The 27,358-nt window shown below is 46.3% G+C and overlaps 1 protein-coding gene across 2 annotated transcripts; it reads left to right on the top strand.

Annotated features, from left to right (window-relative positions):
- Positions 1–256: 256 nt before the first annotated feature.
- On the top strand, positions 257–26,688 carry LOC133393247 (uncharacterized). 2 transcript variants are annotated; one of them, XM_061657186.1, is made up of 4 exons: positions 257–804; positions 21,187–21,823; positions 22,074–22,861; positions 22,943–26,688. In XM_061657186.1, the coding sequence occupies exons 1-4, from the start codon at positions 445–447 to the stop codon at positions 25,178–25,180; spliced, it is 4,023 nt and encodes a 1,340-aa protein (XP_061513170.1). In that variant the 5' UTR covers positions 257–444; the 3' UTR covers positions 25,181–26,688. The 2 variants fall into 2 exon arrangements, with proteins under 2 accessions (XP_061513170.1, XP_061513171.1); XM_061657187.1 differs by lacking the exon at positions 257–804 and adding an exon at positions 19,826–19,873.
- Positions 26,689–27,358: the final 670 nt, after the last annotated feature.

The raw sequence follows: 27,358 nt of genomic DNA, 5'->3' as shown, positions 1-27,358 counted from the left end.
GTGTGTGAGTGCGGGTGGGTCTAAGGATGGGCTGGAAAATGGGTCGATTTGGAGCGAGCAAAACAAGAAGTTGTGGCTCCAGAAGCCTTTGTAAATCAGAACGCGGCGTGCTGCTGCGTGCGGGGCACCATTTACTTAGTGGTTATTAAATTATGCTATTTATTACGAGTTATTGATCCCCGTTCCCTGGAAATGGGGCTGAGCAGCACATAATATTAACAGTATCTTTCCATTTCGTCTCCCTTCTTCTTTCCAGTACCGAAAAAGAGCGTGAGCGTGCGTGACAGCGTGATTTTTGTGAACAGTAGAATCGGAAGAAGCTCCTACCCAGCCCCTGAGTGTGTCGCCGAAATAGGCCGTGAATCGATGGTGGCGCGAGTGTTCGATCGACCGCACGGGCACAGTGTCGTCTCCAGGCCATGGTGTGGTGGAACGCAGTGAACAATGCGCGAACCGATAGCAACCGCACCAGCGCTGACAGCCGGAAACGTGGCGTCGGTGATCGTGGCACCGTCGACCGCGGCCACCATGTTTGGCATCACGAACGCCCAGATCGTGCAGTCGTTTAACGGGCTGCCCCCGCTGCAGGCCGACTGTGCGCCGGCGGCGGCGATTGTGCGTGCCGCTAGCCGGGCCTCCTCGATCGGCGGGGCCGGTCGGCCGTCGCTCAAATCGAGCGCGGCCGGCAGCAGCGGTACCAGCAGCCCCGTTACGAGCGTCAAGCGGAACAGCTCCAGCTCGAGCTTCAGCAGTGGCGGCGATCGGCGAAGCGTCTTCTATACCGATCCCGAGCAGAGCAGTACGGTAGGTGGTCAGGACCGTTTTAGAGGGGCGTGTGGGTGATTTTTTGTTTTGCTTCTAATTGTATTAAATCGATATTCTGGGCGATGCTGTCGCGGTACGGTTGGTTAGGCATTCAGGGTGAGTGGCGTCGAGCTGTTTTTTATGATTGTTTTATAACTGTTTAAAATTATCAATTCCTCGTTTCCTCGGGAAAAGAGGGTTTTACTACATTTATCGTTGAGGTTTAGAATCAATTTCCCATGAAATCAAGTCAGAAAATTGAATTTTTTGAATTCAAATCAGAATTCAATTCATAAAATTGGGATAATTGAGTCTAGTAGCCAACTATGTACTATGTTACAACCAATTTTCCATGAAATCAAATCAGAAAATTGATTTTTTGAATTCAAATCAGAACTCAATGTAGAAAATTGAGATAATTGAGTCTTGTAGACAAACTGAGTTTTAGAGACGCATTGAACAAGAACCATTCTTCTGTGATTATACGAGCAATTTCATTCAGTTTAAAACATAAGTGATTAAATTTAAAAAAAAAAAATAATTTCAAATTAAACGGTGTTTAACTTAAGCATTTCAAGCATATAAGTGAAGAGCTATTGGATATCAATATAATTAAATAACTATCAGTTATGATCAAAATAAACTGCATAAAATGCAAACAAAATCGTGCAATCGTCGGAAAGAAATAGAAAATATTTAAAAGATGTTAAAAATACGTTAAAGTATCACACACATAATCAATTCCAGTATTGAAAATAATAATAATAGATTTTTATTTGCATTCTCTCGAGCTGCACAAACCGCTGTAGGTTAGCTTTTCATCTTGTATTAACTGTTTATTCATCCTGAATCATTACTAGAAATAAATAACTTTGAATTTGTGTGATTGATGCATCTCATGTACAACAATACTCTTTTACTAGCAATCCGTATGAAATTTCATCGTTAATCCTTTATTTGAAACATGAATTATTGTCAAGCTCGTCAACCCACACCGTGAAATCGGATTGAAAATTGAAGATAAAGCGACCAATCTTTAACTTGGGGTGCTTTAAGATTTTATGGAGCAATATTTATCAAAACTGTGTATAGTCATGACCACAATGACTGTGAAAACGGTGACATGAAAATTTCGTATTTCGTTAAACTCTTTCCTAAAATATAAGAAAGATATACATATGTTATTCAAACACAACAGTCTATTTCGATTACCCCGAAGTACTCCGCCTCTAAAAGATCCAAGCTCTACTTAGCACACGCGATTGGTTCCAGTTATTCCAATTTTTCTAAACGTTTTCTATATCTATTTTGTACTACGCTATGGTTGTTCAATCTTGGAAAATTGATAAAGCATTTACTTAATGTTTTATGAAAGTACCTTGGAAAGCACTTCAAGTTTATAAATGAATTTACATTGAAAAGCTTAACCCAAACGACCTGGTCGATTGCACACTAAAAAAAGAAGCTTTTTCATTACTCTAGTTTGCTCTGACCCCCGATTTGTGTGCCATCATTGCACACGATGAGGTGAATGCAAATGCACTCAATCGCTTTCGTCGATAAGCGCTTTAAAAGCAAATCGATACCACCACACTCCTGCAGCAGGACAACCCGGGGGCCGCTAGTAACCGGATCGTGGCGTGGGGCACCGTAAGTGCTTTATGCTTTCGCGAGCAAACCTCGCACAGTTAAAAGTAGGTTTCCAGGTGCGCTGATGGTGTGATGGTGAGGGCAAACACTGGAACGGATTCACGAAATTCACCAACTTCACTCGTGGCTTTTTAAGGTAAAGGGGCTGCAGGGGTGGGTAGCAGGGTAGCGTGAAGTAGAAATCGTATTATCGAACCTTGATGCAACAACCGAGCGTGCAGATCGCGATGCAGATTAGCCATTGTTGTTGTTTTGGAGCAGCAGAAAGCTTTGAAAGGAAGATTCCGCGTTTTTTTTTTTGGCGCAATCGGTTCCATCGGCTCCATTCCGTTATGCAACCATTGCACGCCTTTCTAGGGCCTTTCCTGTCGATCGTGCCGAGCGTGAACGGATGAAGATGCTCGCGGGAAGGATGCCGAGTTACTAGGGCTATCTATTATTGGGCGCCACAATAACCTCCCACAGTTATTCCAGCGATTCCACCGATGCAACATGCTTTATTGAGTGGCGGAAAAGACGAATGCTAATTAGATTTTTTGGCAGACCGAAAAACCATCTGAGGCTGCAGACGCGGGGACGTACTTTCCATCTTTAGCGAAGCGGTGCTTACAGGCGAACGGAGAAAAGCCACCTTTAGGGGTAAGAGAGGCCTATGTCGGCGTGATGAGGGGCTAACGTAACTACGCCTGTTGTTTGGGTGGGTTTTTGCTTTGTTAGGGCGGCCATACAAAAAGCGAAATAGCCAACGCGGCCGTAACTGCCGGTCGGGTAGCAGCTTGCTAAGTGCGAGAAGCGTACCAAACTTCACTTGTGAAGTGGCTAATGCGCTCGACTAAGTGTCACAGAAGGCGTTTTTGCTCGCGTTTATTAGGTCAAAGTGTGTTGCATATGGGGAGGACCACTCAAGTGGTCATTAGCTATTAGGTTTTGCAGTGCGTATTAGAGAAAAGCTCACATCAAATGCGTCAGCGAACGCCATGATGCATAATTAATGCGGATTATTTTTACATCCAGAAAAGTGCCTCTGTAAGGTGTTTAAATGGCTAGTTCGTGGCTGAAATCATTAAAGTGTCACAGGTTAATATCGTTCAATGTAACCTTCCAACCTTTATCTAGCCCATATTATTGATTGATGCGGGCATTTTATCAGGCTGCTTCCATTTCTAAACATGTCGAGCAGCTTATTTCTCGCTGCAACACAAAAAGTCTCTCGGAAAATATGGGTACCATCACGTTCACCCTCCCCGATCCTTGGACTTAGCTGTTTAATGGATCGAGCGTATTATCTCCCCCTTGGCGGTATTGTGTTGCTCGCTAGAAGCCGGTTTGCGCAACCGAATCCCTCCCGGGGAGACAAATAAATTAGAAACAAGCAAATGAACGATCAAACGATCTCGTCTGGTGCACGGGTAATGCACAAACAATGCAACGTTAAATGCAAACGAGCTTCTCCGCCACTCTCCGACCTGCCACTGCGCGGAGGATGGCGATAAAAAGCGAAACATTCGATCAAACGAGGCATGCATTTTCCATCTGCGGGTGCACTGCCACCGCCTCCGCCGCCGCGATGGAAATGAAATTGAAAGTTTGCTTGTTAGCGGTGCCGTTTCGGTTGCAGATCAGCTGCAGATGATGGCCGGGGTGCAGCAGTTCGATTGATTGCGGTTGAGGGTGGCCCTCTCCTTCATTGGCGTCCGCGTTCTCGACCTCCACTCGGGTGGCTGGAAGCGGTAATAAGCTGACGGTGGTTATTACCTAATAATTTGGTAAATTCGATGAAAGTGGACCCTTCGAGCGGATGGAGGAAACACAACCCTTTCTGCTGGTTGGTAGGACTGACGGTACCTTTGGTGATGAGCCTATGGCACGGTGTCGGAAGGAAAAGGGGTGAGTTGCGGTGTGGAAATGGAAAACTGCGCCCTTGGGAAAGTTTATTACTTAACGAAGCTTTATTTGTATGAGCAGGGGTGTAAATTGTTATCGTAGATTTTTGTTGTAATAAAAGCATAGATTTATTACGCTGTAAAATGCTAGATGTATTAGATTTTCAAATAAAATGTTAAGATCCTTTCACCACATACGAAGTTAAAACAACAAGCTTAACTTGTACTTCCAGTAATACTTGTTGAAGTATTTTGTTTGTTTCACAAGCATTTTTAGGATTATTTTAAAATGGTAACGCAACGTTGAAAATAAGAATTTTCGACACACCTATTGCAGGTACTTTTTCTCTCTCAGTAATTAAAAAAAATGTAACGCAGCCCATATGTTAGTTCTGTAACGGATGTACGGAATCCTCTTCGTAAGTGCTTTAATCACTAAGATGATTATTTTAGCTAGATATTCGAACTGAACATGGATTTTGTTCTATCTTAGCATTTTATCGTTTTCCAGCTGTAGATTTTTGTAATAATTTGGCGAATGTCATTAATCCTATTTATTTTAAGCAATACGGCCTTTTTGGACCGTTACTCCTGAATAAAAAAATTAATCCTATTTTGTGTTTGATTAATACGTAGTTTATGGATGATACCTTGGTTACCGTAAAGTGCTACATTACGCTATATAACTATACGCTTATATAGCTATATAAGAATCCTTTTGTTGTCAAATAATGAATTTACAAAGTTTTCATTTCTTTTCTCTTTGTATAAAATGATTAACTGAAATTGAGGCCCTTCACGATTCTAGTCAGTTTTTTGTTTGGAGTTTGACAGTTGGAGGCTGAAATCATGTAAACACTCCATACAAAACCACACAAAAAACTAGCCTGCAATTTTCAATCTAGATTATTCTAGCCTAAAAGCTATTAGATTCGAGTACTTGATCGAAAACAGGGTGTTGTTTACATTTACCCCAAGGTGCATTAAAGAGATGACGTGGTGGAATCTAGAATCAAAGTGTATGTAGTCCAGGTGGTCTCACAGCATGTTTTTTATAACCAAATTTGAATATCACTTTTTAACAGAATGGGTGAAAACTTTTGTTCAAACAAGCTTACTGGAGGCTTGACGAATACACCAAACATTCTTAAAATCTTCATTCAGATGCAGAAGCAATAAAATTCTGACTTCTAAATTCATACACCTTGGGATAAGCCCACCTGTGTATTATACCCACTTATATAGCTGCTCGAAAACTGCTATACAATGCAAACAGCTGACAGGCTGAAATTTCAGCCTACGAACTTAAAACGGAAAGGACCCCATTATCAGAATTGTATGCCAATAAAATTATGACTGGAAAGGTATACTAGTAACCAAATCTCTATAATTCAGCTAGTTCATGTTGAATAAAGCAAATACCCTGACGAATGCATGTGTATATGACATACAAATATCAATAGTCAAAATACCTAGAATCGATGTAAAGTTGTGCTTAGGAAGATTGTAAACATAACCAGATAACTCGTTGCCGAGTCACATACTAAAAAAATAACACATCCAATATTTTAAGTGCTGGCAAGATGAACTCAAACTGTGCACGGTTATGGAACTGTATTAAAACAGGAGTATGTGTATGTTTCATGCGATAAATTTCCTTACCATCGTTCCATCCAACCACAACCCCAGCCGGTACTAAAGCCACCCGCCATGTCGATTGCTTTATAAATTCATGCATCTGTGGGCATGAGCCGGTCGCCGGCCGCAGGTTTATGGCACTATTGTTACCCTGCGTGGTGCGGGTCGTTCTGGCGGCCCGATCTGGGGGGACAGTTCCGCCCGCAAACCCACCATAAAACAGTCACTGCCCGGAAGGTGCAGCCCTGTTGGTTTACGCAATGCGAAGTTATGCGTTTTGTGGCGGTAAATTTAGCTCCGTTGAGTCCTGCCGGCCACGAGGAAGATCATTAATTGCGCCGTCGAGTCCTTGGGGGTAGCTCGTTTAGGTAGCCGTTCCGGTCCGTTGTGAGCAAACCTACGTGTACGTTCGTCAAACCGGCTTGATCTTGGAGGGCTCCAAAATCCGAGCGCCATGTTGTGTCAGATCATTGACATCTATCTGTGTGTGTGTTTGGCCTCCTAGGGAGGTGGGTGGTAGCTGAACAGTTGCTCAGACCTGCCTGCCACACGGGGAGGTATCATTAATGATGCAAATTCATGCTTATTGTGCGGCGTGGTCGGTAAGGTTGCCATTTGGGCAGAGGGGTGGGTTTATTTTCGTTAATGGCTGACAGTGGATGACGGAATTTAAGTGCTGCTTTGTTCGGGGTCGGCTGCATGGTCGGTATGCGTCGAGTGCGCCTCAGCGGTGGTACAGATTAATTACAGTCAAACGAGTTGATCTTACGCGAGCATATGACACTGTATCCAGTCCGGGCGGTTGTTTAGAGGTACGTACGTTGAAGGAATAGGACTTTTTGTCCGTCTCTAGGTCATCGAGATAAATGATGTATGGTTGAAAAGTTCAGCGGGCACAAACGTCGCGAGGCGCGCTAATGTCAAAATCTTGATGCTTGAGTGGCAGAAGGGATGCAAATGTTGAGTGAACGTTGGGCTACCATTGACATTTAGCGCGATCGTTTGACGGCGAGGCAGTGTTTATTTCGGTCCAGACACTTTGATCTACATTTTCGTTGGCGCTTCTTGAGTGCGAGGCTTTAAAAGTCATGTCAAACTTCCAAGTCTGTAGTGCGTCTGTCATAGCTTGAAGCTTTTATTCGCTGTGTCCTTTTAAGTTGTATGTTTGTTTGTGAATAGTTCATCCATGAAATGTTGTCCATTTAAAACACTAAGCTGTAACTCTAGAAAGAATCTGCTAATAATCAAAAACTCGTTAACAAATCCTTATTTTGCCTGTAAGCTTAGGAAACTTTAGGCGCCGTAAAGAAATTTCACACCAAAAGGCGAAAGAAATCCCCCAACCGATAAGCATCTAATTCCTGTCCGGTGTGAAATGTTTATCTCCTTCCAAAAGCCGATTGTGGCAAAACGGTGAACAGATAGATCAAAAACATACAAGCTCAGTGAATATCTGTCACCGTTTGGGGGGAAAGCCGTTGGGCCTGTGCCAAAATCCAACACTCAGCAACCGCCATAAACGATCACTCGGCCATCCGGCGGTCAGGGTGTATAATAACCATCCCGGCAGAGCACCGTAAAAGGCAAAACCGAACCGAACGACAATGCGGTGCTAAATGGACGCCATAAATTCGTCGCGTTGTTTGGTTAGGGCCTGCTTTCGACCCGCTCGGAAATCGATGAGCATCCGGTGTGACAAAAGCCGGAGATCAATATTGGAACGAAATTCCACCGGAGATGCCACCGGTGAGGACCAATCAATCTCATCCGGTGAGGATGTAAAATTTCTCTCCCGAATTCTTTTTCCCCAAATGTGCTGGTGAAATAGAGTTGCAGTGGGTAGTGGAATTTTGGCCCTGAACCTCCCGGAACACACGCTCTCTCTCCCTCCAAGGTACCGGAAGCGAAGCACTTTCCGTAGCGTGCAGAGGAAGGGCCCTATCGAGCGCATCTATCACTCGTCAAAGGTGGCGGATCAATGCGCAAAGCTTTTGTCGTGTGCTGTAGGCAAACCAGTTCCGGAAGGAATGGTTCCTGACGTTCCCGCTGTGGCTGTTGTTGATTCGGGCTTACTTTTTTCGGTCGTTTTGTTTTGAGTTGAATGAGAAAGTAAAAAAAAAACAAGCTGGGAATGTTTTCGGCTGTGTAGCTGTTTGTATCATCTTCCGAAAACAACAATTGTGACTGAGCGAAGAGCAGCTGGAGATGCTAGCACGCTCGGAGGCTTCCAATAACGGCTTTAAAAGAGTCTGCCTTTTTTCTACCAGTGGAACGAATTGCATTTGATTTCCGGTACTAATCGGTAAACGTTCCGTTCCATTTGGTGTCTGGCCGCTACGAAAACCCGTACTACGGAAAGGTCGTTGCACGTGGATGCCACCGTACGCATGTGGTATTAAAACCTCTGCCTTAACCCCTCTTACCAAGAAGACTTGCTTTCCACCTTTTTGTGTTGTTTGGTTGTTGGATGCTTTTGCTCACTCGTCTGCAAAAGGAATGGCAATTGCGTAGGAGATTGCAAAGCTTTGTTAGATATATTTTGTAATAAACAAAGGGTATTATTACTATCCGAAACGGTGTTGTTGTGGTGACTGGTGCCATTGCGTCCATTTCCGGTGTGTCGTTGATGGAGATGAGCTTCGGAGCTTGGCGGTATTATGAGCTTTTGTCGACGGTGTTCACTCATCGTGTGGGGAAGAGGTGGGAAACTCATTTTGCAAAGAAAATGAGCTTTGTCGTAGAGTTTGTTTTGGTGCATTGGAGCTCGTGTGTGTGTGTGTGTGTGTGTGTGTTGAAAACTTGGTACCGGATGTGATTGACCTTGGCAATAATGATTTTTGAAGTTGTTTGATATATTTCCGTCAAAAATGTAAAGCTCAAACTTAAGAATTTCGATGAAATTTCAGAGATTATATTTTGTGGGCTCTTTTTGTGTGTTTTGGTCTTTCTACCATAGAGCATAGTGTTAACTAGACTGCTTAGAAAGTAATCTTTACCTTCTGAATTATTCTAGGTTATGCATAGAGGAAAATGCTGCCCTTTATGGTAGATTTCTTGTTATATTGTACTATCTAGACCCAAAGGTATGGGTAAATTCCAGTCAGAAAATCACAAAAATGTTTGTAACAGATTTAAATAGCAATATGTTTCGAACAGAGTCGAATTATTACACTAATAAATGATATCCTAGTCCATGAAATACATTTTCCAATATTTTGCCTCATTTCCTATTCTTTGGCTTTGTTGTGTTCAAGTTCAAACTTTGGATAATTTTGTTAATTTTTGATATCTCACTATCACTATCACTATCTCTTTAGTATATGCTACATCTGTTGGGGAAATTCTAATAATATATTCATTAAATCTTTTATTTATGCGAGTAAGAAAGGAATATAATGTTGTAAACTTATTTCTTTATGTTCTAAAATGTACTAGAACCACTTACAAATGCCCCAAAAAGGAAACTCATGAAAGTAATCACATCCATAAACGTAACATCACATAACAATCATCCGTAATTAAAACGCTATAAGCTAACTTTCATCCGCAATAGCCGTCTTGTATTAAAGCGCTGCCCTGTTGTTTTATAAATGTTCAATTCTGTACCCATTATTTACAGCGTACCATAAAGCCCACCTCCACCCAACCTTTCCGCTGATAATGGATTAAAGAAACGAAAGAATCTCGAATGCGATCGTAAAGTGCTGTGTGCATCATGTGTGTACGATCGTTTCGGTCCCCGCACCGGTGTACGCACCCGGCACCGCGGTCACATTTCACAAAACGATTATGCATTCTTTATGCAATGCCTGCCGAAGAAGCATCCAATATTCATTTGTTTGCCTGTGTGTCTGTGTGTAAATGACGGTACACAATGGGCCTTCGCGTCGAGTCGCGCAAATTACCATAACTTACCTGCCGTAAATGTTTCAATGCTGCATCGCAGCGGCAGTAGCAGCTGTGCCAAGAAAGTGTCATGAACGACCTGCATCAATCGTCCATAATCGTACGTTGTGACACATTAAAAGCTGGCAGCATTGGTGGGTGGGTAAGGTAAGTGGCGGAGGTGTACTGTTTCTTTTTTTGGGGAAGTGACGGCACTTCTAATGAATATTTAACAGTTTCGGCAAGGGAAAAGCAAGCCTGAACGCTTGCTGGAAAGACGAAGAATACCTACCGAGCGGCACCAGCATGACCTAACCTCCACCGTGAGAGTCTCTGCACTACATTTGGGGGTTGCGTGTGCCGTGTTTGTCGATCGTTTTGTTGTCGCCGCCCGTGCCTGACGGTGTCGTGTGATCTTGATGCTTGAAAGTCTCACATGAGTGAGGGCAAGTGAAGGGTTTCCCATTTTTCACGGATATGAGGTCAGGGTGCAGTGTGGTGTGTTTTGGTATACATCTCCTTCTCCCAACGTTGCCAGACGTTTGCGACAGGGAGCGTGATTTTTACGTGTGAATGTTTCTTTTTTTTTGAATGTGTTCGAGCGCCCAAGCACCAGCTTTGGAGAGCATCGAAAGAATTAGCTATTGCACACGGGTCTGGTGGCACAACATGTTTTGTGCAAAGCAGTTTCGCAAGATGTGATTTTGTGTTTTTGTTTCTGTTTCAACGTAGCGAAACAAAGCGAAACATCATCGGCGGTGTGGCATGCTACCCTTTCCCCGTTCGAGGACCCCAAAACCGAACGACCGGAACGAAGATCACGATCAGCGACAGCTGCGGTGGGAGGGCCTTTCAATTAAAGTATCAAATTACCCTACATTTCCAAACAATATGCTGAAACTGTTTCTGGAAACATTTGGCAATGCCGCCAACACAACAGCCCTCTCGCTTTAGGTGTCGAGACATACATACGATCAATTAAAAAATTCGCTCTGGGAAGTGTTGTCGCTGCACGCTTTTGCAGACATTAGCTGCGTCAAAACAAAGCAAATCGCGTGCAGCGGCGAAGGCACGGCACGGTTTCAGTGTCATTGTGTGAAGGGTTCGTACTTTGGACAGTGCTTAGAGGTGGTGGCTCAACTCCCTTTCCCAAAACGAGAGGAAGCCCCGCGGTTTGATGGATGGTTTGTGTGCAACCGGAGCATGATCGATGCCCTGAAGATCAGCTGGTTAGCAACTAGCAACATACACACACATGTTCCCCAAGACAAGGCTTTTGTTGCCAACAGAAGAACGGATTTACAGTAGAATCAATCAATTCTCGTTTCGTGTGCTGCTGAAGTTCAAGCAAAAATGGCAACAATTTAAGCGCCTGCTTCAGGCTGCAAACCATGGCGAACCTTTGCGTTTGGCCTTTCGTTATTTTTTGCATGCAAACTTGCAAACATCTTTTCCGTGTGTGGGTGACCGTCTGGCAGGTTATACGGTCGGTTTATGCCATTTTATATCGACATCAGGCCCAGAGTTGTGAGCGAAGTCGTCGGAATGTGCAAAAAACAGTGGAGGTGAAGATTGCAGGTGTTGGTGGGCATCTGTGTTGCTGTAATAGGCCACATCGTTTTGCTGTAATGGTGGCGGATACGCAAGTACGTGGCCGGCAACCGTGCTGACCGAAGGTTTTATTTCAGTTTTTACACAACAAACATGTTGCAACGAGCACGGACTTTACAGTCGGTTGTGTACAGTGTCCGATTGTTAATTGCATTATTATGCTAATTAGGTGTAGGTGCAGATTCTTCCCCGTGCCTTCCGGAGAGAGAGAGAGAGAGACACTACTTTACCTTGCACGGACAATCGTTGTCATGCGTCTGCTTCTCATCGAACACAAAGTCACTCAAAAAGCTACTAAAGCGAGAAGGTCAATACGAGAAACTAAACCTAGCAAATAACGTATTTTTCGTTCCTAAAAGCATTGTAGCAAGTCACGCACAGCTCCTAAAGCTGCCGTCACAGACAGTCTTAAAGTGATATGATCTACTAAAATTACCTCCTCTAAATGCTAACTCGTGATCTGCTTGTTAGCAGAACCCGCCCACTAAGCAAAGGTCCATTTAAAGATCTTCATCCTCCAAAACCTAAACATACCGATCGTTTGCACCTTAATCGTTATGATGTGTTGTATCTTTTTTCGAGTTTGAAAACGATTCCCACCGTACCGAAGCGGACAACTACCTACCCACTCCTCCTTCTTTGGAAGGGCAGTTCACATTTCACGGCATGATTGATCGTACAAATGTCACGGTCAGATCTGTCCGGATCATCGTCGTTTGGTGCCGGGATGCTTAAAGTCATAATCTTGTCAGTAGGTCGGCGCACACAATGGTGCCTAAAGCGCTTCCAATGTCTTGTGTAAAGTTTGTGAGCCTCGTATTGTGCGTGCTTGCTGGCAGACACGCGCAACAGAAAGTATTCCATCTCAGGCTCAGTGCTCCGGATCTGCCATGCGCGTGTTTGTGACAGATCTTGACGAGACCGTGACTGTGGGGCCTCGTATTGTTTTGGGCTGACTGTACCGGTGCAAGATTCCCACCAATTACCTAACCTTACCGGGCAGATGAGCTGAACGGTAAGAACACTGTTCCCTCAACGAAGAAGCTTGGCCTGGTAAAGAGACACAGAGCGTTGATTGTCACAGTTTTGGGCAGGAAGCGAGTCATTTACACACGTTTGCCTAATTTGATTACACCGGACGAGGGAAGAAGCAATTACACGACTATCGATAGCACCGATCTTGTTCACCGGTCGAGGGCTTTGGAAGAAACGGACGTGTCGCTTCTGGGTGAATTGCACCTCATAAAAGATGTAGATCGGGCTGGGGGAAGATAGCTCAGCTGTCGATCCATAATTGACAGCTTTATGGTGTGGAATTATAACCTCGATTGGCATTGGAGCTACATTGATCTTTTCTGTGCGTATAAGCCTCTTCTAACGATGGAGTCGTCCGGTGGAAGCTTTACATCTGTAATGTTGGAGATCGGCCGATCCCCGGTCCGAAGATGGCAAGGGCGAATTTTATTAACTTTTCGTAGCAGAAGAGCGGAACAAAGCTCACTGGAATGTCTCGCTGTTTACGTCATTTTTGGGAGGTTGCTTTTGATTCGGAACGCTTTCCTGGATTGATTTAGGTAAGCAAAGCCTGCTCGTGCTCAAGCTTAACTGAACCTTCCTGCGTTACAGGCTTTGTTGTGGAATTACGGTCGTTTCAATTATAATGCGACCCCCCTCCCAATTCGTGACGACGTCTTAACGGACCCATCTTAAGACCCGGTGACAGAACGCATTGACGTGCTTTGGCGTAATCTCCGCCAGCTGATCGTAATTCTTGCCCGGTGCGATCGCTGGAAGATCGTGACCAACCTATTGAGGCGAGTGGAAAAGAAAGCTAGCCACAGGGACCGGGAAGAAGCCATTCAATGAGTCTTCTACGTTTCCCTTCCCTGTTGAGTCTCTAGAACCACAGGCGCGGCAGGCAATTGGTGAATGGAGATCGTTTGCGTTGACAGTTTCTAGGCGGAATTGACTCTTCGTGATCTTCACTTGTGGAGAAAATTAGCTGTAGATGGGCATAACGAGATCGTGATCCAATGCCCATCCTTCAGGGGATGGTTTGGAACAGTGCAGGCTGTGTGTGCGATGTTTGGGATCTCGCAAGTCTAAACATTCCAGCAATTGGCATTGGCAGGCTAAAGTCACTGTTAACGATCATCAACTTTTGCCAATCAGTGTTGAGGATGGGTATTGTACACCGTATCCTAAGCTTTGGCCGTCTGAAAGTGAGGTGAGATCTTACCCCATATCCTTCCCTTTCCAGCCCAGGCTCTGGAAGGAAAGTTGTCTGGGAGATCGGGATCGGTGAAAACGCGTGAACTACGATGATCTTTTCGATCGGGTCTTCGAAGCAACGACCGATTGACTGGTCCATCCACCTTCGTACCCATTTTGTGGCTCTGTGTGTGTGTGCGTGTGTGTGGCGTTGTATTCATGGACATGGCCCATGCGCTAACCCCTGGGACTAAACTAATTTGAATAATGTTCAATCTCGCCATTTTACCCCGAGCGGCCGGGGTAAAAACTCTCTCTTTCGTTTCGGCCGGGGAGGATGCTGTGCCGTGTTGCGACCGGGCCCGTTTGAACCAGCTGGTCGCGTAGATGGGGAAAAGGGGCATCAGGCATGATCAAATCATCATTCCGATCATCCCGATCCGTACACGAAGATGCCATCAGACTGCTCGTGTGCATTTTTTTGCTTTGCATTGCATGCGATTGTGTCTCATGGGGATGATGTGGTTGGGCCGACGTCCGGAGCGTGGAATCTAGCTGTCTGGCAGCTGAGCGAACGATTTGTCGCCTGCCTCAAGCTGATCATTCGTACGTCACACCGGGCGGTCGCTGGACGGCACGACGACCCGTGGCGCGTGCGTGGCCGTCTGCAGAAACCGGTATCGGAGGTGGGATAAAACATTTATCAACAAATTAGAAAGATCCAGCAGGGGAGGGAAGAGCGTCTGGAAATCGGAAGTGGATAGACGGTACCACCGCATCTCTTTCCCACCAAGCGAATCCTTTCCCACCATTGGAGGGTCATGTCTTAATCTTTCATCACACGGCAGTATCGGGCGGGAAGCTGGCAGTGGAAGCTGGAACTTGTTCATCCACATTCTTCGTATTTGCGTACACACGAAGGCGCAGCGAGAGTCACCCCAGTGCTCCAAGCGCGGCCAAGCTTTTGTGCGCTAAACGCGCGCGCGCTCACGTGTGCCCGGAGGCTTATCTGCGCATGCGCAAAGCGTCCAAGTTCAAAGTCAAAAAGAGTTTGCCGGAAAAGCGTCAGCAGCTATCTGCTGTGCGCTTGCCGTTTACCCAGTCCTGTGGTTGGGAGGTTGGGAGCAGCTCAAGCAAATTAAAAGACGATTGGCACAACCCCCTGAGACGGTAGCAGCAACGTGTCATTACTTTGGTGCGCGGATATCTGTAAACTCCCGTGTACCATGCTGGGGCCAGCTATTAAAAAGCGTTGTTTATCGATCAGGCCAATGGCCGAATCGCGTTCCATGATGCGTGCGTGTGTCACCAAAGCGAACGGGTGCGGGTCCCTTGCGCGCGCGCGCTAAGGTCGCTGACAAAGCGCACTAAAAACGGAAACGCAAGTCAGCACTAATTTCTCTTCCGTGCGCGTTGATTACGGCAGGAGCACAGGACAGGCAAGCAGCAGCAAAAAACCCGCCAACTAACTGCCAAGACGTTCGCCTAAGACCTTCCGGGGATAAAGACAAATTTCGTTCAGCAATGTGTAGCTGAAACGGATGGACCTCCCATAATCGGCAAACATCGGTTAACCTTCGCCGGCCGCTGTTTGGCTATTAAAATTAATTTAAAGGTGAAATTTTGCGGCCCTCCCCGCCATGCGCCCGCCTGTTGCGCACAGGTCTTGGAGAAATTGGAGCGATTAGTCGTCACTTTCGAATTGGGTGAGAGGAGCGCTTACCCATACCCCAACATGGGCCAGTCGCTTGGGTCAGGGTTAAGCACGGCCGGCCACAGTGCGCCAAAGTCAGCGGAAAACATAGACATGTTTGCTTCGGTCATTCGAGCAGCCAATGGAGGGAGCATTAAAGCGGAGCGGTACTCAGCGTATTTGCATCGTGCAGACTAATTGCGAATTGAAGTCCGAAAAAGGGTACACACTGCACAGTATAAATAGGGTAAGGTTTTAGCCAAACGATGGTCATCAGGTGTCACGTTTTCGAAATCGAAAGGAAATTAGGACGCACGTGAACGCTGGATGTCGTACGCTGGATCTTCTTGGGTCCATTGGAAGGGTTCAAGAAGGGTTAAGGAATGGCTCGTTAAACGTGATGGGAAAGTATCAAACGGTCTCCAATCGAATGACGGTCCATATCCATATGTGATCGTTAGGGGTTTGGTGCTACATATAAGTACCACCAGCGCTATAAGCAATAATGCGTGCGTGTGTCCAAAGGAGAAAAGGGTCAATGAAAGGGATCCTGCTGAAATGGGAAGGTTTTCGTAATGTTTTATTGGAAATTACTTTCAGAACGATGGTTATCGTTCATGAGCTAAGTCAGCTCATTTTTTGGAGCTGTCTTGTGTGTTCTTTTTATAAATTCTTATTGGAAACGCGCACATGAAATTCCTTTGTTATTGTCTACAAATTGAAGACAAACTACAAGAATCCAGCTCTCTCCACCAGTGTCCATTGCAATAAAAACCAATCAAAAACATTCCAAACACAAACCACGGCAATTAAAACTATAGCAGAAGCACATTTGCATCACGAAACACTCTTGGCATGGAACGTACATTACAACTGGTGCAACTGGTGCGCTGCTCCGCTGTTTCAGTACAAACCACCAACCAAGAATGCCCATTCAGCCCATTCTTGCACGTGCTTGTGCAACCACCTTCCAAACAACATCTTTGTATCCGTTTCTACCACCCCGATTCGGAAACCATTGCACGTAGAACAACAGCGCGGGCTAAGAATGCATGGCAAAAATAAGTAAGTTTCTCAAAGTTTTTAATGCCATTTGCTTTTGTTCTAAACGCAGCAAACGGTAGCGTGTCGGGCCACTGCTGCTCTACACGGTGCACTTCGTGCTGGGGTGGGGGTGGAAGCCTCGGAAATACACACTTCACACAGCGCACAGGTGCAACGAAAATGCATAACAAAGAAGGGGTAGCAAGGGGGGCAGCGTCTAGTGTTTCAACGGTGTTTTGTGAGCGTGTTGCGCTCGATCCCACGTGGTCTAATTAGTTAAATCTGAAGCGTAACACGCAAACACCACAAACCTTCGCGCTACAATGATGTGCTGGTGGGCGACCTTTGCACCGGGGTGGTGTTATCGACAGCGAGGGGAGTGCGCTCTAAAACACGGCCCTCGCCAAATGACGATGGGAAACTTTGACGGAACGACTTGTGCAAACCATGCACACGCCGCTTTGGACAGTCGTTTCGGCACGCACGGTGATGCACGGCCGCACACGGGTGCAAACGTCAAACCGTCTCTCTCTCTCCGGGTGTGCACGGTCGTGTTCTGCCAATGATGCTGCCAATGGTGGTGGTTGCCTGTGGTGTCGATAGGTATTATCTACGTCCATTTATCATTCAGTTTTGATGCGCCCGAGATGATTGCAAAACGGGTGGCAAACAAATACAATGCAACTAGCCCTACCAGCGTGCGATGTGTTGATGAACGCTGGGTACGTTGAAAAGACCACAACGTCATCGATGCTGTTTGATTACTTATGTTTATCGAGCCTTTATTTTACAATCCGATAGCAATGTATAACGACTCGGCTGGTGGTTTTGCATCATTGTTCACCGAGGGGGGTGTTTGTTTACCGTTCTTTGTTTATGATGTAAACGTTCTCAGTTTCATGCTTGATAGAAACCCCCGTTCGTAACGGTTTCTGTGGCTAATTGTGGATTAAATTGCAACGAAAATGACCTTATAAACAGCAATTATTCATAGTTATGTGGAACCAATGACGAATGATTGATGATTAGTTGTACGGTTAGTTGTAACTGAGGGTTTTGAGGGCTATGCTCTATATTGGTTTTATTCATAATAAAACTGGACAGATAGAAATTGGTTATGTTGATATGTTTTACCAACTGTGAATCCTTTGCTGATAGCAGAATTTGCAGAAAGTTAGATTGTTTTTAGGTATGAAACTATTGAAATAATTAAATATAAATCGAGAATAAACGATGAAAATAATCAAATAAATGGTAAAAATCTGACTTTATTGAACGATTTTCTGAACACTTAATCATACGGTGTCAAGGTGTCCTATCAGAACAAATGCAATATGTAAAATTGCTCCATTATCTGCCTATAATACAATCATTTACCAAGCATGCAAAACTTGCTAAGAATAACCACGATGATAAAAAAGAAGATTTAGAATATGATCACTAAAAGGTAAACATTACTTGGAATTTAATAGACATTAATCCTTGATATGCTCTAAAGATGATTGCGCTTGAATTGGCAGTTCATTGTTTTTTCTTAGTTTTTTGGTAAAATGTTCTCAAACATTGATTTTTAAAATCATTTTTTAAGTGTATTTAACAAAATAAAAAATGGGTAAAATATATGTTGCATACCTTTAGGCGCATAGCGAGACTCTGCTGTTGAGTAGTTTCTTTCATTTCATTTTTTCCATTTACAAAGTCATAAATACTAACATTAAAGCTAAACTATGCATCTTAAGACTAAATGTAATAATAATAATAATAATAGTAATACAATAATAATTAACTTATATGATAAAAATAAATAAATCGTAACTCGGAAAGGAAAAAAGAGAAAAAATATAGAAATATTATATCAAACTTTACACACTTTATTCACTAAAACACATTATTTATATTACATTGGCGAAAGGTTTTGATGAAACTATTTATTTTAACTTTTATTCATCAGTTAAACATGTGTTAAACAATTAAAGATTAAAGAACAATTTAAAAACTTTTGAAATTCTTTTCAAATCCTTCGTATTTCCTTGCCAACCAGACCATTTCCGGCAAGCAAATAACATTTATACCACACAATCAAAACAATGTGTGTGTGTGTGTCTTATTGTGCCATTCCTTATCGTTCCGTTTTGTGCTAGCCAAAGACAGCAGCAGAACGCAAAGACAAGACCCCTCACCCTCGATTGAAGCCTAACCGTTCATTAGTGTAGACTGGCAAACGTTCAAAATGCTATTAGAGCGATAAGCGATCGACTCGAAACCGGACGACCGAAGGAGCTGCTACTATCCTTCAATCACTGTCATCACTGTCCACCAGTTGCCTATCGGCGGTGGTCCACCTCACGGTGGTGGTACGACAGGTGTGTGTGATTGCTGATAGTGCGTACGCCCGCTCGGTATGGATGCACATTATTATGTTTTTCTTCTATTTCTCTCGTCTCTGTTTCCTTCTCTCTCTCTCTCTGCCACGAACAAATCAGGTTAGTGTAATGATAATGGATGGCCGGGGACGAGAGTGAAAATGAAAAGTACGCTGCGTAATAATGCTAGCCGTTATTTTATTACCATTGGAAAGTGTGATCGATAATTTAGAAATAAACGATTAGAAAGCGAAAAGGCCGAGGGCGGATGAGAAGGTTGTCTTCGGTGGATTTTAAGCAAGCTTTCAGCGTTCAGCGGCAGGAGCAGCCCGGCAAACATGTAGCATTCAAATCACTATAGTTAAGCCATCACCAGCGCCGTGGACGTGCCAGAAGCCACATTTAGCAACAATCTTAACGATAAATGATTCACCTGCTGACACATGCCCGTCAGCAAGCGGTATCATCAGGCGTGATAACATTTAACCTCCGTGCCTAGCTTCGCCGCCCTACTGCCAGTGGAAGTGGAGCTGTGGGTTTGTTGTGATACTATCAGCCCGAAGCGACCGGGCTCCGGCTAAGGGTAAGCTGGGGCAAAGATTAACTGCATCCACTTACCAGAGTATCAGGCAGGCAAGCAGGCAGAGAGGTTGGCAGGCCCATTAAAACCAGTGCGTGTGTGAGTAAGGAGATCGATTTAGCCGGCAGCATTTTTCGCCTGGCTAGCCTGCCTTTTGCTAAAGTGCTTGCCGTACATACGTACGTAGCGATGGGAAGGGCCGTCTTCCAATATCGAGCAGCAATCGATACCACCGAATGCGTTCCGGGTAATTGTTTCCCTCCCAAGCCCCCTTTACGCGTAAAGGTGTATTTTATCGCCCTTTGCCGATGATGGTACGTGATGATGCAAATATTTGACGATGCGATAAAGTTTATCAACGTGCGGAGTACATTGTTTTATCTATTTTGCGGTGGTAAAGGTGGTGACGGTGGATGTTTGATGGAATCAAAACTGTCCAAAAACAGTTTCACGGTTAGTGTTTAAAGTCGATCGGTTGGAAGAGCATTTAATTGTGGCCGGAGTTTGATTGGTGTGTTTGTTATATTTAGGAGAAAAAACAAAAACAAAAAAAGCTTATAGATTTTAAAAAGGAAAATGTGTTATTATGTGCATCTAAGAAATGTTAATCATAATTATAATCATATTCGATTAGGCATTGAAGAAGAAATTGAGTTTTAACAAGAGCTGTTCCTACGTTCCGCTTACATCCGCTTTGTGGGAACCGAGTTTTCCATCGGGAAATGTGCAAAGTGTGCAAAATTACTAGATTAAATCACACCCGAACATTTCGAACACTGTGCCCTACCGCATGCCGCTGATTGCATATTAATGCGCCAAACCGTGATTAGCCGCATAACCGCATCCGTGCGATTATACATTCCACGCGAAAGATAGCGCGAATTTTCGGTGTACACACGCGTACGATTTTGCACTTTCCCGATGTAAAGCCGATTTGTTACAGTAAGTTTGTTCCAAGGGGTGTTGATTCCCCTCCCCACTTAACGAGCGGCTGACCAGCAGCTCCAGTCTGTAATTAAAATGGAGTTTTTATTGTCACTTTGGTGCACGACGCCGCGTATCATGCGATCTCTCAAACGCGTCCGTGTGATTGCAGCATGTAGATATGATGAGACGTTCAATTTAATGAGGTGTTTTCCACTTTTTGTGTGTGTGTGTTTACAACCACTGGAAGAGAACGGGCTTTCACTTGAGCGGTGGAAAAGAAAGTACAAGCACACGAAAATAGTTTGAGTGAGTGGGCAACACGGTTTTAAAAATCAAAACATAAACCTCGAAAAAAGGGCTGTGAATAAAATATCGTTCGTAGCACACACACACAAACACCACACTCAGACAAAGTGTTCGTTTACATTCATAATAAGGGAGCATGCGTGTGGTTTTAAAATGACAAAGAAACTGTTGACAGTGGTCGGACCATTTCCTGAAAATGGCTCCAGTGGAGAGCAAAAAACTAGAACAATTTTAATCCGTAGCGTAAGCCGTGTAACGTGAAGTGAAGCTATAAATATGCAAATGGGGGAAATTTATGCTCACAAAAAAAACCTCTTTTGAACAGGACGAGCAGCTGCAGAAGCAACTTCGTCGTTCGGTGCAGGGAGAGTTGTAAAGTTTTCCCGTTTTCCTTTTGAGCTTAATGAACTGGCGCGTTCGGGAGCTGACGGGAGTGAACCTACTTGGCTGGCAATAAAAGTCGGTGTGCTTTTAAAGTGGCCAGCGCGCATCGTTTACATTTTGCCTTTACAGCATTTACAGCCTTCAGCAAAGTTTTCCACTAAATCCTTTTTGTTTCTTCATTCTCTCGCCCTCTCATCTCGCTTCTAGACGGAAGCGGCAGAAAAGTATGACACGATGACGAATGACGATAGCTGCTCGACGTCCGACGCCTGTACTGGCGCAACCGACACCACCGATGCCGGTGCAGCAAAGCGGACGAAGCAACCCCAGCAGGACGATGTGGCCCATCTGCGACGGGCTGACAATGGGCAGGTTCGGCGCAAGCAGCGTCCCTCCAGCACCGGCCTTGACGGGGTAATCGGCCCCCGGACCCACCTGAAGCTAGTCAGCCAGGAGCTGGAATGGGAGCGGAAGTTCCGGGACGATCAGCTGTCCCGCATACTGAAGGCGCTGATAGCGTTCGAGACGCGGCTAAAGAACGAGCAGAGCCGCATCAAGCAGCAGCTGTACGAGAAGGATGACGTTATCAACCGCCAGAACTGTGCGATCAAGCGGATGAAGCGCAAGCTGGCCGCGGAAGACGAGTCGACGACGGTGGAGGAGGAGGGTGGTGAGGATGCGTCGGTAGCGAAGAAGAATGTCGCGCTACCGGCGACCATTGACGAGGTGGCCCAGTACTGCCCAAAGTGTCGCAAAAACTACTACCGGCTCGAGTGCCGTACGAGCGGGACGCAAACGTTCGAGTACTGTCGGGACGCGGACGGTGCGGAGAGTGTCAATACAGGTAAGTGGAGGGGATCCACTCAGTAGCGTAAGTTGATATGTGGGAGGTTTGCGCCTAAGAAGTTTGTGACCAAGAAGTTTGCGACCAAGAAGTCTGTGCCTAAGAATTTAGCGACCAAGAAGTTTGCAATCAAAAGAGTTATGACTTTTGTGTACCCATGATTAGACTCATTTTATTCCTGATTCATTCATTTTATTAAAAAAACATACTTACACAATTTCCTCTTTTTCCCTTTTATTTTAATTCACAGAAAACTTGTCCCTCAACAGTGTGGAGTACGCTTCGTCGAGCGAGGAACAGGAATCGTCCCTTTACGTGCGTGCGAACTCGTTCAAGGACGCACGGCGCAGCCGGAAGTACACGAGCAAGCGCTCCTACCAGGGCTATCAGCGGGGAACCGCCTCCCGGGCGAGCAGCTTCAAGAGCAATGCGTCCGGCCCGGCCACCGGTACGCTGGCGAAGCTGGTCGAGCGGAACGCCCGCAGCCGGCTAAGTTGCCCGCGCGAGGAGGAGCCGGGCTGCGAGGCGTACGTTAACATCGAACCAAATGCGAATGTGCCTAAAATAGTAATCTACGAAAACTACGAAAGCGACAAGGAAAACAAGCGAATGGGAGATCAGAACCGGCAGGAGTGCGACAACAACTACGACAACGTCGAGCCGTACTCGAACCGCATCGACACGCTGCACGGCATCCACGGCCGAACCGGTGGCCGGTACAATGGGAAGGTCCTGCAGGAGGAGCAACGGAGCGAGGAGAATCGGGCGGGTGAATACCGACTCGTCGGATCGTCCCAGCGGGGCGATGGCAGCGAGCAGATGGAGCTGGACGATGGGACCATCTTCTACGAGGCGAATGCCAGCGCCGGAAGCGTGAGCAATCAGCAAAAGTACACCGAAGGCATGGAGATGAAGCAAACGATCGAAACGAACGACGACTGGTACGCGAGCGCCAGCGACATGGAGGACTCGGACACGGCCCTCGGCAAACCGTACAGCAATGCCGCCGTCAATCCGGTGCTGGAGTGTGTCAATCAGGTACGGTTGATGGGAGGGGTGGGGAATAAAAACCGAAAAAAGGAACCATTTTAGTGATTATTATGCTTCTCTACGCCGTAGATACTTCTTCAACAATCGATGGATGGTTTTGGAGACAGCAACAAGGACACGAATGGGGAGGCGCCGGGCGAAGAGGAACACTACATAAAGGCACAGCAAACAACGCCACCGCCGGCGAAAGAGCACACGGCCGTCCGCTCGAAGCGCGTCCACTTTTCCACGCAAAACAGCATGGTGCAGGTGCCGCGGATATCGCTCCAGCAAACGGCCGGCAGCAGCAGCAACTCCAGCCACGGGTCGGCCAACCATCGGACGAAGGACGACAAAGTGTCGCCGACGTACGAAATCCAGAGCATCTACAGCAACGAGTACGAGCCGATCGGGTCGGAGCAGAACTCGTACTCGAACTACTACGTCGACATGGAGTCGAAGCTCGGCTCGGAGGACCGCGAGCGGGAGCAGGCACTGGCGGAGAAGCGCAAAACACCGCCCGCTCTCCCTCCGAAACCGGCCAACCTGCTGAAGCTGCAGCAGCTGTCGAAGGGCAATCAGCAGCAGCAGCAGCAGCAACGACAGCTTGTGTCAACACCGGTGAAAGGTCGCACCGGTTCGTCCGCCCAGAGTGACATTGCCGAGTCGGAGCCGGACTACTGTTCGATCAGCGAAATCCAGGACTCGGTCAAGTGCGTACAGATAGTGGCGGAAATTCACAAGGACGCATGCGAAGACGATTACTCGCTGGTGGATGGGGAGGCGCGGGACGGGGAAAAGAAAGAGCAGACGGAAGCAATTGCCAGTCAGCAGCGAGGTGAGCTTTCGGTTGAGGAGCAAAAGAGCTGCACCGAGCTGGAGGAATCGTTCGCCGACGTGCCGAAGCTGCCGAACGTGGCGGAAATAGTGCCACCGAAGAAGGAACCGCTGAACAAGTTCATTAGCCAGGACAACTACATCACCAAATCGTCCGGCAGTGGGTCGTCGGCGTCTTCGTCACCCGCCAAGACGGGTGGGGTAGCCACCACTCCCAGCAAAAAGGACGGCGAGTTCCGGGAACAGCTGTCGGAGATAATTGCGGAAATCAACAAACAGTCGCCCGCCATCCGGAATGCGTCGAAGAAGCAAATCCCGGTCAAGGAGCTTGGGTCACCGTTCCGGGGCGTCAGCCAGATACCGAGCGTTACGTTCCAGTCCAAGCTGAAGCCGGTTGATAAGCTGAGCTTTTTGGCCAAGAGCTCAACCGGTGGCTTGTCTGGATCGATTCCGAGCCTCAGCCACCATACACCGAAGCTGGCGGCGAGCTCAATTGCACGACCCTCCCTGAAACTAAAGTCATCCCTCTCGACGAAGGCTCTCTCGAGCACGAATCTCGCCCTTGGGGGTGGTTTGAATCAGTTCGGAAGTCCGGTGAAAACGGTTTCTTACATCCCGAACTTGAAGTCGGTGAGTGTGGCTAGTCCACTGGCGACTGCCGGTGGCACTAATGCCGGTGTGGGATGCTCACCTGCAAAAGCAACCACTTCACCGGTTAAAAAAGTGACAAGTACGCTCAATCTTACTGTCGGAACGGGCACTGCTGCCTCAACTGCCACCTCAGCTCCCGTAATTATTGCCGAGGACAGCAAGCTACCGATACAGGCCGAGTTTGATTGGTACAATCTGGACGCGGAGTACGGTAAATCCAACCAGCCGGACGTGATTGTGGAAGCCGATCCCAGCACGCACGGTGACGAGGCGGAGGGGACCGGCGATGAGGAGCAGATGAAGGAAGAGGAGGACGGTGCTGAAAGTCCTTCCAAGAAGAAGCCATCCCAACCGGAAGCAGTAAACGGTGGTTCGACGGATGATTGTGAACGTAATGCGCCCTCTACTACTAACACCGAAAACGGAACTGGCAGTGTGTGTGGTGAGGAGAAGGAGGAAGAAGAGGAGCTGGAAAACGTTGAGTACAATCTGGACGAAGAGTACAAAAGCTTGGGACCGCTGGTGCCGCCGCCCGACATTATCATACAGAAAAGCGTTCACCCACCGATAACGCCGCCCAAGAATGGGAAAATCCCCTACAACAGTTTGTCGTTTAAGGAGCTAATGCAGCTTAACGAAACGCCCAAGATGCACGGACAGGAAGCGAAGGCGGCGAAGGTAGCAAAGGCAGGTGGCGGCGGTGGTGGCGCGCTCGCCGGGCCGGAGAATGGACCGAGCGGCAGAAACTATGAACACTTCCTGGACGATTCGGGGCTCTGCTCGAAGCCGATCATACTGCCGCGCAAGAAGCGCGTCTACTACTCCGGACCGTTCGTGTGACCGGGCTGTGGTTGGAGTGTTGTTTATTTGTTGTTCGATTTGTAGGATAGTAGAGCTCGGGTCGGTCGTTTTTTGGATGGGGGATGGGGAGTGGTAGGCCCCTGTGGTAGGTAGATTAGGCAGATGATTTACTTAATATCCGTATCGGTATACGGTAAGGCGATTACCCAGTGCATTATTAAGCAGATACAGCTTCAAAACCACCGCAAAAACCTTTCCCACAACACCCAGCACAGACACTATGTGCCAAAAAGGGAATGAAAGCTCTCTCTCTCTCTCTCTCTCTCTCTCCGGGGAGTCAAGCTGCGTGCGTCATTTTTGCTCCAGAATGTTTTGCGATTAGTATGTGAAGGATGGGATTGATCGTTTCCTTTTCCCGGTGAAAAGGTTTAATGCTCGCGTTCAACGCAAACAGGGTTCGTCCAGTTTCATTTATTGGTTCTTCAACACGCTCCAACACGGCAAGGGGGCTTCGTGCATTCGTTCAGTGCAGTTAATCGTATTGCAGCATAAATTCAGTTTGCACTTCCATTATCGCAATGCTGATTGAATTGTGCACTCGTGTCACGTACTGGGCCCGTCCGTAATCGGATGGCGTTAATTAGATCAGCCGGACCTCAACCGTGCCTCGTTGGGCATGTCATCCTCGCGCGGGATCGGTACGGAAGGGGAAGAAGGGAAACTGTCCGTGCTGTCGTTCATTTATGCAAATGCTGTTCGGGACGGTTGACCGAGGTTTGTGTCCGGTTAAATGGTCCCACCCTAGTGGGTGAGTGTCAGATTTGGGTCTACCTTTCGGGGAGAGGTGCTCGTCCGCCTCGCTCAGTGGGGCCGCCCACGGCCATATAATACGGTTAGTGTCTTTTTTAGTTTTGTATAATATTGACGGACCAATATGAATGGAACGAAAGTGACGAACCGGACTAATTGCATACGTGCTGAATTATTAATGCAATCATTCATAGATGCAAAATAGAGGACGGCGCTTCAGTAGTGCGTCATTACCCTTGCAGCAGAAGTAGATCGTGTTGATGCTGTTTGGGAAATGGAATTTTGCTTGCCCTTTTTCGTTTTTGTTTTTGTAGTTCAAGAGGAGTGTCATTTACCTTACGCGTTGCGTCGTGTCATTGTACGAGATGGGAGGCAAAGAAACTCTTAGAAATTCGAGCAGAACGTTACAGCAGTTAGAGTGTAATGAAAGTTATTAAACCCGTGCATCGTGTAACCCAGGTACGGTACGGTGACAGTGTATAAATATATAAACAAAATAGAGCAATTTCGTTTCATTCACCCACTTCGCCTTAGATAGTCCAACGCTTTTCACGTGTTTAATGGAATTTAGCTTAAGCGTAAAACAACAAACTCCCGCGGTTGGGGGTTGTTTTCCCATTGCTTGCTAACATTTATAGGAAGAAAGAAAAACACAAACAGCATACAAACAATTGGAAATAAATTCAGCAGAGTAAAGGAGGATATATTATTTATTCGCTTACATTGGAAAAAAACGACACTGCGTGTTTGTGTTTGACATTTAAAATTCAACTTAGCTTTATTTAATCCGAAAAATGCGTGATGAGGTTGCCGGTTTTATTTATTTTCATGTGTAGCTTTCCCTTTCATTTTCCTAGGCTCCACAGTGCGTCAGCTGATATTGAATTTTATTTTCTCGTTCCTGATGAAAACTCGCTTCTCATTCTATCTATACGATGTGGAAATTCATTATCGCCCGTTCGCAACGCGTGTGTGTGTTTGTGTTTTTCTACACTGCCGGTTATTTTGTTTTGCCTTTCTCTGCCTCCCCGGAACTTTAAATGGATTAAACCTTTGCAATTTCCCACTGCCGTGTTGGTTGGTGTCATTACTTTCATCGCATCGCTCGCGCAGGGCAAAAAGGCCACGGGAGCGCTGCGCTTGCTGATGGAGAACCTGCCGCATTTCAGCACCTGGGGCACGCGGGCATTTCGCGTTGGACGTGTTAATGAGAAGTTGATTTGCAGACAATCACTCGCGAGGTTGCTTTGCTTTTTTTTCTCATTCCCTGTTCAACAACGCTGTGCCTTCATTCCTGCTTCCTAAAGGTCCCCTTTTAGGGCACGGCACGCAGGGGTGATCTATCTTGAGCGTGCGAGCGAGTAGGTGAGAAAGGTGAAAGTTGAAGCCAAACGTGCTACACGGTAC

This window comes from Anopheles gambiae, chromosome 3 (genome assembly GCF_943734735.2).
Source record: "Anopheles gambiae chromosome 3, idAnoGambNW_F1_1, whole genome shotgun sequence".
Classification (NCBI taxonomy): domain Eukaryota; kingdom Metazoa; phylum Arthropoda; class Insecta; order Diptera; family Culicidae; genus Anopheles; species Anopheles gambiae.
Note: the sequence above shows the minus strand (reverse complement) of the source record. Positions and strands in the feature narration are given on the sequence as shown.